At 38.1% G+C, this 14,009-nt stretch overlaps 1 protein-coding gene across 4 annotated transcripts in view; it reads right to left on the reverse strand.

Annotated features, from left to right (window-relative positions):
• Positions 1-14,009, reverse strand: part of LOC144646572 (nucleolar protein 4-like) — a 29,471-nt gene continuing 15,462 nt past the window's right edge. For 3 of the 4 annotated variants that reach the window (XM_078506205.1, XM_078506207.1, XM_078506208.1), the window contains 8 exons: positions 13,432-13,636; positions 12,504-12,950; positions 11,754-11,974; positions 10,664-10,834; positions 7,079-7,291; positions 3,747-3,791; positions 2,460-2,631; positions 1-1,897 (listed from right to left, as the gene is read on the reverse strand). In XM_078506205.1, coding sequence (XP_078362331.1) covers positions 1,734-1,897; positions 2,460-2,631; positions 3,747-3,791; positions 7,079-7,291; positions 10,664-10,834; positions 11,754-11,974; positions 12,504-12,950; positions 13,432-13,636 — 1,638 coding nt within the window. In that variant the 3' untranslated portion in view covers positions 1-1,733. The remainder of the gene's footprint in view (positions 1,898-2,459; positions 2,632-3,746; positions 3,792-7,078; positions 7,292-10,663; positions 10,835-11,753; positions 11,975-12,503; positions 12,951-13,431; positions 13,637-14,009) is intronic. The other variant, XM_078506206.1, reaches the window with a different exon arrangement.

Consider the following 14,009-nt stretch of genomic DNA (forward strand, 5'->3'; position numbering starts at 1 on the left):
TTAAAACAAGGAAATTCTTTATTAAGCAGTTTCCAGCCAAAAGTTCACAGATGGTTCCAGGGTACTAATCAAAACATGTTCAGCCAATAAAGGTCATTGCTCATTGCAACATTGAGGCAAATAAAATCAAAAGGACACAGATTGAGCTTTCTTGGATAAATAGTCTCCAAAATAAAATAGTACCTCGCAGAAATTACTTTTGAAAACTAAATTCCCACTAACCATGTAATCTTCAATTTCCAATGCTTTACACAGGCTTTTTTCTCTGCTTCTTAGTTTTGTTAAACTGACTATTAAATATTTTCAGGTTGCTTTCTGGTGTGATAAACATTTCCTAGTCCTTTAATCCTAACAACTCATCCAAAGGTTCCTCATCATTTTCGAAGTAACAAATTAAACTCCAGAAAATTGCAGGTTCAATCAATAGCGTTAATAGATTGCCGACAATCCCATGCCACAAAAAGTACAAAATCAAGTTTAAGGACAAGGCAAAAATTTTCGATAGGTATAAACTTATTCTCTCCCATACATGACTTTCATGAATAATGAGACAATGATTTCCTAAAAATGGCCAAATATTATGATTTCGTAAGTGTCAATTAAGAGGGGGACTCTGAGGGGTGCTAAATATGGAATTATTGCAAAAGTGTTTAGCAAACACCACAATACTGAGTAAAACTTCAGAAAATACTGCAATGTTATGGCAAGCCTGCAAAGCTGCTAGTTTTGTTATCATGAAGGCAAAAAGAGAGGTAAACAACAAGCAGTGGGACTGTAAGAACAATGGCATGAATTTTAACTGGTCAAACTACTTACAATCATTATTTTATTACAATGTTACAAGTTAACTCGTGTGACAGAATTATGCTATTTAAGCTTATTTCCGAAACCACCAGAAACCTGAAAAGAATTATTGAAGAAAATGGTCGGAAAACTAAAGAAAGAAAAACTGTACTGAATGTTGTTGCCTGAAACGCTAAGAAAATAATTATATCCCACAGGTTTGGAGAATACTGCAACAATACCACAAATCAGGATTAAAAATAACTGAAATACTGCATGAAAAACTGGCCAATACCGCAAACCCCAATTACCCCCCTCAATAGAGAAAATAATGAAGAAACTGGTCAATATTTTGGTGTCTTGTTGCACTACCAAATTACCAGCATACCTATTGTATGTCTGGTGTAACCTATTAATTTTTCGTTTAGAGTTAGATTTCCTAGGTTAACTGTGAAGGGAAGGAAATACCTTTTGCAATTTTTGCACACAAATTGTTTAGCAATGACACAGCAGCCTTACAAGTGTTATGTGGCAAGGTCATAAAATAAATACCAAATGAATAATTTAACTTATTATTTATGACTTACATTATAAATTTCTACAAAACTGTCAACACAAAAATACCAAGTGCACAAGTGTCCCAACAACAAAATTAATTAAAATACAAAAAATATTAGGACCTTGTACAAATCTACAATGAAATGAGCTTTCAATTTATTAACAAAGTCAAATTCAATTTTAGGCTTTCAAATAATGATATCTAATCTAAATAAGCCATTTATGGAAAAAAGCAGAACAAAACTTATAAATATGACTTGGCATTATCTTTCAATTTTACTCTCTCTCTCTGACCATAATTTAATGTTCAGTCTACATACAGTTTATTAAATACCTTTAAATCTCATTTCTGTATCATTAAATTTTCACCAATCAAACATATTGGTGTCATTCTACAGAGGCGGCAATAAGGCCTCTAACTCATCTGCAGAGCGGTACAGGAATGCCGCAGATTCTCTGTAACCTGCTATCAGCTGTCGGATGGCTTGAATCTCCGTGGCACTAATCTGACACTGGGTAAGCACTTTGGGCTTGGGAAGTGTAGGGCCACCATTTTCTGAAAACATAACATATTATATATTTATATATATTTTATAAAGCGAACATTATGGACATAACATATTATGTTAGTAAAAGCATGGGAGACACCTCAGCATAATGGTACCATATTTACTTGAACAAGCGCCGGCCCCGAATAAGCGCCGCATTTCGGAAAAATAAGTTAATAAGCGCCGCCCCTGAATAAGCGCCGCAGTCCGGATGAAGCAAACTACATGTACCAGTGTTAAGACACTAACACCTCAGTGGTAAGGTTGGAAAAGCCTTTAGCCAAGTGGCCCACACTTGCTGGAGATTATCCCGGTTTCTGTAACATAAAGTGGTTAGGAGTATTTCTACTCCCCCTTGGATGGGATGCTAGTCCATAGCAGGGTTACACCCAGCAGTAAATTTGGGTGGAGAAATTAGGCACGATGAAAGCAAAGTGTCTTGCCCGAGAACACAACACAGCGACCCCAGCCAGGGCTCAAACCCATTTGATCCGGAGTCCAGCACCCTGACCATTAGGCCACCACGCTCCCAAACATCTCAGTACATCTTCTTAACCTTTGTACACTCACCTGTTGGCCTGTCAATACTTCTTGTGTGTGCAGTGCTATTATGTGGTATGTGAGATGACGCAGGGGATGACGTGGCAGAAGGCAGAGCACCTGTACTTCCTGGCATGTCACTGTCAGCACCGCCGTGTATTGCATTCTCTGCCTCATTAGCACAAGCTGATGCTAATATGTTCTGCAAGGTAAAGGATAAAAAACAAAGTATAATTTGTAATTTCAGAAAATGAACTGTAGTACAATGCTACACAATGCTTTACCACAAAAATTTTACATTGGCACATCACAAGATATAGTATCATGGTAAAATTCCAGGTTTGACAATAAAATTATTAGTTTTCTTTGATTTGAGACTTTCAAAGACAATTTGAAAGTGATAGTTTTTTTTACTATGGTGCCTTTTTATACTTGATAACAGGTTCCAATAGGCTTCTTTCAATATATTAAAATTCAACTTGGTAGCGAGGCACAGAGGACACAAACAAAAGAAATTTTAAAAGCAAGTTTATTCATTTCTTTTGTTTGCATCCTCTAGGCCTCGCTACCAAGCTGAATTTTAATATACCGAAAGAAGCCTATTGGCCTTAAAAAGGCTTTTGAATATATTGAACTCCTACCCACAGCCGCCCTGAAATTTTATGCAATGGCACTCCCCCCCCCCCCCCCTCCCAACTGTACTCAAAGAATCCCTTCACAGATACCATATATATTCGATTAAGCACCCTGGGCGCTTATTAAATTTGTGGACCTTGAGAGTGGGCGCTTATTGGAGGCTGGGCATTTATCAAATTTTCACCATTTTTAGCAAGTAGTACACTTATTTTGCAAGAAAATAACATATAATAACAAAACATGAAGATGTACCAAAACTGAATTTTAACTGTTCATTGAAAGTTTCCATAAAATACTAAGAAAACCCGGTCTTCGGGGTAGTCTCTTGGTAGTACTAAGCCAATTTCAATCTCAATTTCAAATATAATCAATACTCCTGTTGTGCACTGTTGTGGGGGTGGGCGCTTTTCAAGGCTGGGCGCTTATTAACTTTATAATAAGACAATAAGACTTTTCCTACCAACAGGATGGGAGCTTATTCGAGGTTGGGCGCTTAATCGAATAAATACGGTAATCAGCTACAGTGGAAATGATTGGTCTGTCTTGAAATGCATAGGAAGCCAAACCCCAAGAGAAGGCAGAGAATTTCGCCCCTTGAAATTCCATGTTGACACCTTGCTTTAAAACTTATTTGTGGTAAAGGAACAAAACAACATACAAATGACAATGCAGCAAACTTACATTCACTTCAGCCATCTGAGCTGCTGACATGTTGGGATTGGAGCTCTAAAGGAACAACCAAGAAATAAAAGTACATGAAGCACAGTGACTCGATTGGATGTAACTTGGGGGAGGGGAGGTACCCTGGAGATTTTTGGGTGGGGATGTGCCACTGGGACTCTGAAACCTTTGCCCCATTCTAGACCATGGATAGCAGCATTTTGCAACCCTGTCCTAGACTAGCTTCCAAAAATCCAACTCAAGGCTGGCACTGAATGAAATGTAAGGTGACCAGTATAGAGAATTGAGACTTGAAGGGTTAACAAATGATTTTAAAAGTGATTGGATTTAAAAGAAGCAAGTGTATCCATGGTCAAACAAAATAAATAAAAAAATTATGTTCATTATGAATTCAAAGTGTTCCCCCTTTCTCCTCCCCTTACATTCTTCTTTTTCTGTTTCAAAAAAAAATTCTTCCCTGACAAGTACACATACTCCTAAACCACAAAAAAAAAAAAAAATATATATATATATATACTGCACTAATGAGGCCCAGAAGGCCGAAACAGTACTGTCTGCAGTTATTGCATTCGACGAAGGAGAACGCTGCCTAATTCCGTTTTTATTTGAGTTTTTTGGGCTATCTTTGTATGGTCATCAATTTGGCCGCCCCAGAAATTTTTTCAGGGGCGAATGACGTCATCTCCATGCCATGTGCCATGTGCTTTCAATATGGCGTCCATTTTGGATTCGCACAAACCTGTTTTGCTCGAAACGTATCCGAAGTTAAAATAATACCGAAAATGACATGGAAAGCATAACAGAGTTTTATCCAGAGAAGTATAGTTTTATTCCGCCACCGAACGTCGTTAAAATAGTGGCCGTTCGTGAAAAATTATATGAGTTTCTTCGCAGATCTTCGCAGCGACGCGACGGGAAATGGTAAGTTTATTTTTGTTTCTCGCAAAAACGCAACAACAGCGATGAAAGAATAACAGGCTCAGAGCTGGCAATCCTTGTACTTTCGAATGTGCTTTCGTGCGTGCTTTCTTCGTTCTTTCCTTCGCATATTTCGAATATTTTTCGCAGTTTTCTCCAACGTAGGCGTGAAGTTGTACCCGCGGGAGTTGTATCAATATTATTCAGAGCATCAGTGGCAAATCTTTCTTGGAAACAGACGCTGCGATTCGCCCCCGGTGATAACACCGAGTTGTGATGTGTCAACTCAGCTGCTTACCTCAACCGATTCAACTTCTCCTTGTGTACAGACTTGTGAGACTCTATAATATACCAATATATTCCCTTCGGCCACTATTAAAGCATTGACAAGCTGAATGCAGACTGTTCGAAGTTGTTGAGCCATTTTATATTTAAACTCTATTGTATTTTATGATTGTAAGGAAACAAAAAGTTGTTACTAATGGACTGGTATCCGAAAATGTTTGGAATGTCTACATTTCAGTTCAGTAGCCTTTTGTTACTGTTAGTATATATTACAAATATTAAACTATACGAACATTTTCCAGGGTAATATACATTGTACTTTATTTGGATTCATTAAAGACCTTTAGCGACTTCGCTTGGCACAAATATCAGAAGGCTTTAAATTCTTCTCTTATGGTTTAGAAAGATGGGTTGGTACAAGCAGATCAGTTTTCATCAGCTTGGCAATGTCACCTTTTCTGCATGGACTTTTCATTGTAGTTTGCACATGACAAAGAGACCTCAAATATTAAGAAAATATGAAAATATAATATTCTACTTCCCACCCCTTGCCTCCAGCTTTCCCTGCCCCCCTCCCCTATCACCCCACGCTACCGAACGCACTCCCCTAATTGCCAATTACTACTAGTATATATATACATGTATATTGCTGAACAATTTCCAGTTTTTATTGACCAAGCAGTGACAACACAAGAGCGGCAACATGTTGCCATGGATATAGACCAGAAGTTTATCGAGCACCCGAGCCTCCCTAGCAGCAATGGCAGGTTTGAAGTATGTACAAGTAACAGCACTTGTTCTGTCAGCCTGACAGCTGTTTTTCTGCCATATATGTACTGGAAGAAGGGATGATCAGAAAACTATTTAAAGGGAAACTCCACTCTTATGACAAGTTGACATTTAAGTGTTTGAAATAATGCCTAAATTCAAATTTTACAGGATAAGGAAGAAATAACATTTACCGTATTTTCTCGGTTATAAGGCGCACAGTTTTTTCAAGGAAAATCTGTTTTATCTTGGGAAGTGTTTGCCAAAATTGGGGTGCGTCTTATAGCCGAGTATTTTCGCCCAGCAAAATCTCATGGCCACCATTTTTTCGGAACTTACAGTTAAAATAAGAAAAAGGAAAACTCTTAGTGTTGGTCATTGACTTTTATAACACCTCTAGTACAAGAGTACAGCAAGTTTCAACGTGAAGTTTATTATCCGGTTTTGACGAGTTGACAAGTTTTGATAACAACTGTTTATGTCAGCATTTTGTTGAAACAGACAAAGAAAATCAAGCATACTGATATTAAACAAACCTTTTTTATCGTGGAAAGTTGTTAAATGGCTTTAGAAGACAAGAAAAACACCAAAAAAAGCCTGAGACTCGTTGAAAACCACTCGATAAACAAAGTGCGAAGCGATACGAAGGGCTTGAGAACTTAGTAACCAAGCTACAAACGCAGTGGTCACTGGTAACTACACATCTGCCAGGTTACTAAGCAGCCAAGATCGAAGCATGAACGATGGAAAGATGTTTACTTCGAGTGAATTTACGTCTTCCTTGGCAAGAAATCTTACCTCTTTACTTGAAAATTGTGCCAAGGTGTTTGAGCAACATTCAAACATTCAAATTATGTAAGGAAAGCTTTCCTTAAATTGATGAATTCATCTTTTTAACTCCCCAACTCATGGTGCGTCTTATAACCGAGTGTTTTCAGAAAATTTTCAGTTGAGAAACTTAGCATGACAAAGTTGCCAAGTTTGGGGTGCGTCTTATAACCGAGTGCGCCTTATAACCGAGAAATTGTAATAAAAAAGGGGGAAAATATGGCTTTTAAATTTCCGGTGTGCGTCGCCATTTTGGATTTTATGACATGTAATGGTTGCTCAGTTGTTTCAAATGACCCTCTGCTTCCAAACAACAGCGGCAACCATTACATGTCATAAAATCCAAAATGGTGGCACGCAGGAATTTAAAAGTGAAAATCTTTTGTTGCTACTACATGGTTTTTTTCATGACTATTAAATTTTATTTTTTCCTTGTCTCATAAAATTTGGAATTTAAACATTATTCCAAATAATTCAACATCAACTTGTTGAAAGAGTGGCGTTTCCTTTAAAATTTTGCACTTTTCACCTACCATCTGATCTGCTGCACGCTTGAGAGGTTCCTTTAGTTTCTTCAGTCGCCGACATGACTTCAGGTAGGTTCTTATTCGTTTCCTTGCTCTGTCTCTGAACTCTGGGAACTGTCTATTACATGACTGGATTATGGCTAAGATTTTCTCTTTGGGTTGCTTGGAGATTGGGACAAGTCTGTCAAGGTTTTCATCCACAAACAATCTTACGAACATCTGCAAGGCACATAGAAAAATTAAATGAGCAATTGTTTTCCAACAAAGATGTAAACTTTGCTGTTACAATGATTCTACTTAGAGCCAGGGGTGCTACCGGTAATTCTAATTTGGGACCTTAAGAGGTAAGGGGACACCAGGGCTGTAAATAACAGTCGGTCATCGGACATTGGCCGATCAAAATTTGCTCATGTCCGACTAAATCCCAAGTGTGGTTGGACATAATGTCCGGACAGTTTTTTGATCATAAATCATTTTATGGCAACGATGAATAAAAATCTGTTCATCCAGAATTTCGTTTTGTCTCAGTGACCACAATGGTGGCTTAGTAGGACATGTGTCCTTTCAAGTGAAAATTTATTTTTGCAGCCCTGGGACACTTACAGATGGGGTCAAGCAACAAAATGCTTTTTAACCCCTTGCCTACCAAGGACGTATATACCGTAGTTATTCGGTTATAAGGCGCACGGTTTTTTCGAGAAAAATCTGTTTTTCTGTGGGAAGTTCATGCCAAAATTGGGGTGCGTCTTATAGCCGAGTATTTTCGCCCAACAAAATCTTATGACCACCATTTTACCGAAACTTACAGTTAAAACAAGAGAAATGAAACCACTTAATGTTGGTTATTGTCTTTTACAGTATTAAAGATATAAGAAACATTAACTTTAAACGCAAAGTTTATTATCGCGTATATAAAACGAGTTTCAGTAACACCTGTATATGCCAGCATTTTGTTGAAATTAGACAAAGAAAATCAAGCATACTCATTTGAAACAAACCTTTCTAAGCGTGGAAAGTGGAAAATGACTTTAGAAGACAAGGAAAACACCAAAAAAGCTTGAGAATCTTTCAAAACCACTCGATAAACAAAGCACGAAGCGATACGAAGCGTGCTTGAGAGCTTGGTAACCAAGCAACAAACTCAGTGGTCACTGGAAACTACACATCTGCCAGGTTACTAAGCAGCTAAGTTCGAAGCATGAACGATGGAAAGATGTTTTGCTCAAGTGGATTTACGTCTTTTTTAGCAGGAAATGTTAGCTTTTTACTGGACGATTGTGCCAAGGAGTATGAACAACATTCAAACATTCAAATTTTGTAAGAAAAAACTGTCCTTAAATTGATCACTACATCTTTTCAACTCTCCAACTCATGGTGCGTCTTATAACCGAGTGTTTTTGGAGAATTTTCAGTTTGTAAACTTAGCATAACAATGTTGCCAAGTTTGGGGTGCGTCTTATAACCGAGTGCGCCTTATAACCGAATAACTACGGTATATGTTGCAGTTAATTTTTGATCTCAGTTAATTTTAAATTTTACCTAGATAATTTTTTTCTAACTAGTTAATTTTTTATACAAGGTAAATAATAGGATTAGGGTATGGGTTGCAGTCATATATTTTTAAAAAATAGTGGTTCATCCAACATTTCCTACGTGGCAAAGTGGTAAGGGGTTGGACAGCAAATCCAGAGGACAAGAGTTCAAATCCAGTGCAGGTTAGTAAAAAGAAAAAAAAAATAGACGATAGTACTTAGAGGAGGGGGATAATATTAATAGCAGATAGTAAGGGGGGTGTTAGTAAAGATGGGGGGTGGGGTAATGAGACATCAAGGGAGGGGAGGTGTATTACTTTTTCTACTGATTAACCTAGAATATAAAAAAACTAGTTAGAAAAAAATACTAACTAGTTAAAAAAAAATTAACTGAGATCAAAAATTAACTGCAACATATACGTCCCCTCTGTTGTCACGCAACGACCGAGGACGTATATATACGTCCTCAACCAAAGGGCATCACTGAAAGCCTGGTTGTTCGCAATGCCTTGAATAAGTCATCCCCAGTTGTTGAGAAAAGTCTGGCACTACTTTTGAAACGCCGCTGACCCAATAAAATTGCTTTTTGCTCGGAAAGTTTACAAAATGGCGGCTTGTCTGCGTGAAGGCAGAAATGACATAGATAAAGCTTTTGCTGAAATCTTTGCCAATAGCGACTCTGATGTAAGCGATTTAAGTCACATCGAATTTAAGCCAAGTGATTCTGAAGACTCTGAACAAAAAGAAGAAGAAGGTGAAGAAGAAGAAGCCTCGATCGATCAAAGAAATTGAACCTCCAAATGCATATAGTCAAGGAGTTCGCCAGAGAGCTGTACGAGTCAACCGTACAGTTAGAGAATGCGGAAAAGGGAGAGGAGTTCATTTTAAATGCTTACCTGGGTGTACTTTAATATTTTAGCTGAAATGATGCCATTGCTTAGCCAAATTTAGAATCTCATTGAAAATTCAATATGGCCACTGGTTGCTTAGTGTGTTTGGCTCTGGTAGGCAAGGGGTTAAGGATATTTAACAATTATTCCATGAGTCCGCGTTGGATACGAGACAAGGGCGAATGGAATAATTGTTTTATTAAATTCTTCTCAAGTTCACTGAACTTGAAAATCGAATGGACATTTCATTTTGATGTAAACGAAGTGATAGTATGAGGAGGCGCGAAAATTTCTGGCGCGGTGTTCACTTCTTGAGTTGAATGAAACATACGAGGAAAGCGAGCAAGAGAGTTTTCTTCAGAAGATTTTCCTCAAACAATCCCCTCTAAAGTCGTCTAAATATCATGGAAATTGTGACAACAGTTAAGATTTACGAGAAGATCCGAAGCAAAACCTTTTCTGGAAACTACAAGTCTTGTGCAAGTCGAACGAGGCAAGTGTTTAATTTGTACTTCTTTACGGCTCCACGGCTGTCATCAAGACTGCTATATTATTTGAAGCGAAATTGAGCTCAAAGTGGAACAGGTTTACTAAAGTATGAAAGGACAAAACCAAGATTGAAAGGTAACAAACTTTACTGAAGTACTGAGCCTAGTTTTATGACGTACACTGAATGAAACTGTGTCAGTTTGCCGTTCTTTCGTAAATTATTTGCTGCTTTTATACTTTATTCACTCGCTCTTGCTGTGCGTTCAGTTTAAAAGTATTATTAATTACACTTTTCGCATCTATCCTTTTGTTTTGCGTAGTTTAATTTACTATGGCATTTCTTTGGTTTTTGTAGGCACCGCTAATTATTTCTTGTTCATAAAGCTCGCCAAATTTGCTGTTCAAAACCATTTTGATGGAACTGTCGCTTCCCGCAGAAAAATTTTAGTTTGGCAACAGTAACGCAATCATTTTCCAAATAAGGTCAAACTAAGGTATACGAGCTGACAACCGGGATTGAGTGAACCAATCAGAATGCTAGAAATGCAATATCCGTGGCTGAAAATTTAATAATGTACTTTATTCTTTTGCGACCTGTGTTTTATGCACACAAAAAAAAACAGGTTGCAAAGTGGTTTTAAGAATAGAATAAAACTGATCACTGCTGGAAAGTTTCTTACATTGAAAGCTTTAAGTCTCTCTGGGTTGACATTAGCAGGATCAGCTTTCTCTACATCACCATCACCATCTTCTCCTTCGCCATCATCATCATCATCATCCTTCAATCCCAGCGACGCAGGTGAACTGGCATTTTGCATTGGCTTCATCATTTCACACAGGTTTGGTGGCTCCTGCACAATAATGAAATAAACACAAAAATACGCTTACCGTATTTTCTCAATTAAACGCCCCCGGCGTTTATTTCAAACTTGGCTCCGTGGATCCGGCGTTTATTTGAATGGTGCAGTTTATTTGAGCAAAATGTTTATTAAACAAGGGTTTTTAATCAAATTTGTGACATGAATGTATCTTGTCATCATACCTTAAGCATATTGCACCTCAAATAAATGCCTAAAAGGCTTAATTACCACTCTACCTTGGAGACCCGGCGTCTATTCGGGGCCCGGCGTTTAATCGAGAAAATACGGTACATGCTAGAAAATACAGATTTGTCTCAGAGGTATCAAGAAAAAAAACATTTTTTAGTTTATAATTATAGAGGACTCTGAGACATTCACATTAGTGGGACAATGCTGTGACACTTGGGGAAAGAGGGTGTTTAAAGATTACCTATCCCATGAAATAATAACATTCACAATCCTTTATTTGCGGGTAGAACCACCTCCACCCCACTAAACACACACTTGTCCCAACCTCACTTCTTTGCAGTCAAGTACTGATTGGGGCTTTCACATGGGTCAGGGACAAAAAAAAATTAAAACAACCTTCACAAAGTATGAGCCAGGCATATGTATCACAAAAGCAATGATTGGGCAAGGAAGGCTATGCCCAGAAGCAGATTACGAAGCTAGCAACAACAAAAAAAAAAAAAAGAAAAAGAGGGCAGGCGTTTTCCATTGACCTCTGCTACATGAGGAGTAGCAGGGAATAAGTCAGTAAGTCACAAAGCATGAACCAAGCACATGTACCACAAGAAAGTAATGATTGGCTGCTTTTATTCAAATGCTTATAATGTGGTCAAAGTACACTTTTGGAAAAAAGAGTAAAAAACATAGGCTGTAAAGCTGATTTACGCTCGTCTCATCTTACCCTTATAACTTGATGAGTAGAAGGAACTGTGTTCTCTAGCAGAGCTGGTGACCTAGCATCATAGAGCTCACCATCCTCCTCACTCTTTCCACTGTCGCTACGAGTGTCTTCACTTGTCACACTACGTCCATCAGTTGCTCGTGGACTGTTTGCTCCATGGTTTAGTACTCCAGCGCTGCCTATGGATGCAACTGGGACAACATAGGAAATTGGAATGGCCTCTGCAAAAAATTCACAAATCCACAGCTTGTTAGACAGCTCATACAGAAAATAGACAAATTCTATAATAAAAGCAGAGCAAAGTTCACTTCATACTAGACTATCCAACCTTCCAAGTTTCTTTTTCATTAGTGGCCACTTGGCAACCAACTTCTCAAGTTTGGTTGCCAGTGAAAAATTTTAGTCGCCAAATTAAGCTCACGCTTTCAATCCTTCTTCTCAATTTTGGTCGCTAGTCTGAGGACTTTAGTTCCAAGTCAGTCGCCACCTCCACAATAATTATTATAGTCACCATGGCGACTAAAATAGTCTTAACTTGGAGGGTCGCTATCTTAATTTTAGAGACATTTTATATCATTTTATGTTTAGGCAATGAGCCTTTTTTAGGTCTATTTTGTCACCCTAATTCAAACGTTTATTCTCTGGGACTCACTGCAACAGAATATTCTAACTTTGCACAAAGTAAAAGAAGGGTAAAGGAGCTTTAAAAGTCACTTCTCAGTAGAAAAAAAATTGTCAAAATACACCCACCACTTGGATTCTGTGAGGACATTTTAGTTGCAATCGTCAAATTGTGCCGTGCAAGGAACTTCTCTACCCATCCACTCGAAGCTTTAAATTCAGGACATTCATCACGGACAAGCAATCTGGCTTGCGCCTGGATTGCGTCCCTGGTAACAGGTGTTCCTTTCTCCTGTTGCCTGAGCACCCATTGTAAAAGTTTCTCATCAGTTTCATTAGAGTAGCTCAGACGACGTCCGCCCCCTCCTGGGGAACGTTTCTCTTTTTTTGTTGGCGGACCATGTTTGCACCAGACTTGGACAGTCGAACGTGGTACATTATACTTGCGAGAGGCTTCACGCACTGTGGTTTCCTTAGCATAATTGACAACCTCTTGTTTTTGATCTGTGGAATACGTCTGGTAACCTGGTAACAATCCTTTTGCAGCCAAACTTTCATCACTTTGACACATAGCAGCTGTTGACGAATTAACAGATTAAGACAAAATAAGTACTCTTGATTATGTGTATAGTTACTACATAACACCATATATAATTTACAATTTCAGTCGGTTAAGATAAGTTTGCAGCAGCATGCTAGTTTGTTGAACTGTTTTAAAATTACTTCTTTCATAAATTCAAAAAAAAAAACTTTACAGTGAAGAATAAGGCAATTCCGATATATTAAAAATCTAACTTGGCTCCGCGGCTTGGGGGAATAAAACAAGAGAAATGATTTATTCATCACTGAACCTCGACATGATATCTTTTGTTTTATTCCCCCTAGCCTCGGAGCCAAGTTAGAATTTTACATGTAATATATCGGAAATGGTCTATTCAAATGGCACAAAAGTCACCATCACATGATCTGTTGGTATTTTTTTAATTCAGGGTCAGAAAAAAGGCATTTCAACAGATATCTAAAATCAAGAGTAAATTTGGTAATCAAAAGCACTAACCATCTCTGGGTAAATCATTGCTGTGACCCCCATTGAGTGCCGTGTCCATCATGTCATGTTCGATTACTGGCGAGCCCATTCCATTTCTATTACCATTTTCTTCAAACACATCCTCAGCAATGTCCCTTTTAAACCTCTTTGCACCATATGTAGCGCCCTCTTCATCTGAGTCGTGGCTGGAGAATGATGCTTCTACATCTGATTCCTGTTTGGGAATAACAAACAACTTAATAAACAAAGGTTGTTTTACAAACAAACATCAGGGTTTTGTTATAAAGTAGGGTTTAGGGAATGATGTACAGTGTTGGTTACACTGTGCTCCATTGCTTGGTTATGCCTACAATGTTACATTTTGCCGATGTTCAAGAAAGTCATGATTTATGCCTGGAAAAATTTGGCATGATGGCCAACAGTGGCAAAATCTGGGACATGTTGGTAAAATATTAAGCTAAACATTTTTTTATCTATGTTCCTATTAATCTCAAACTATCCCTGACAACTGGGAACATCTCTATTGTTGCATACAGGTCTGTAAAAAATTTTATTTGTGTCTGGGATGGTCAGGAACCAACAAAATC

This window comes from Oculina patagonica, chromosome 3 (genome assembly GCF_052425735.1).
Source record: "Oculina patagonica isolate OP01 chromosome 3, crgOcupat, whole genome shotgun sequence".
NCBI lineage: Eukaryota > Metazoa > Cnidaria > Anthozoa > Scleractinia > Oculinidae > Oculina > Oculina patagonica.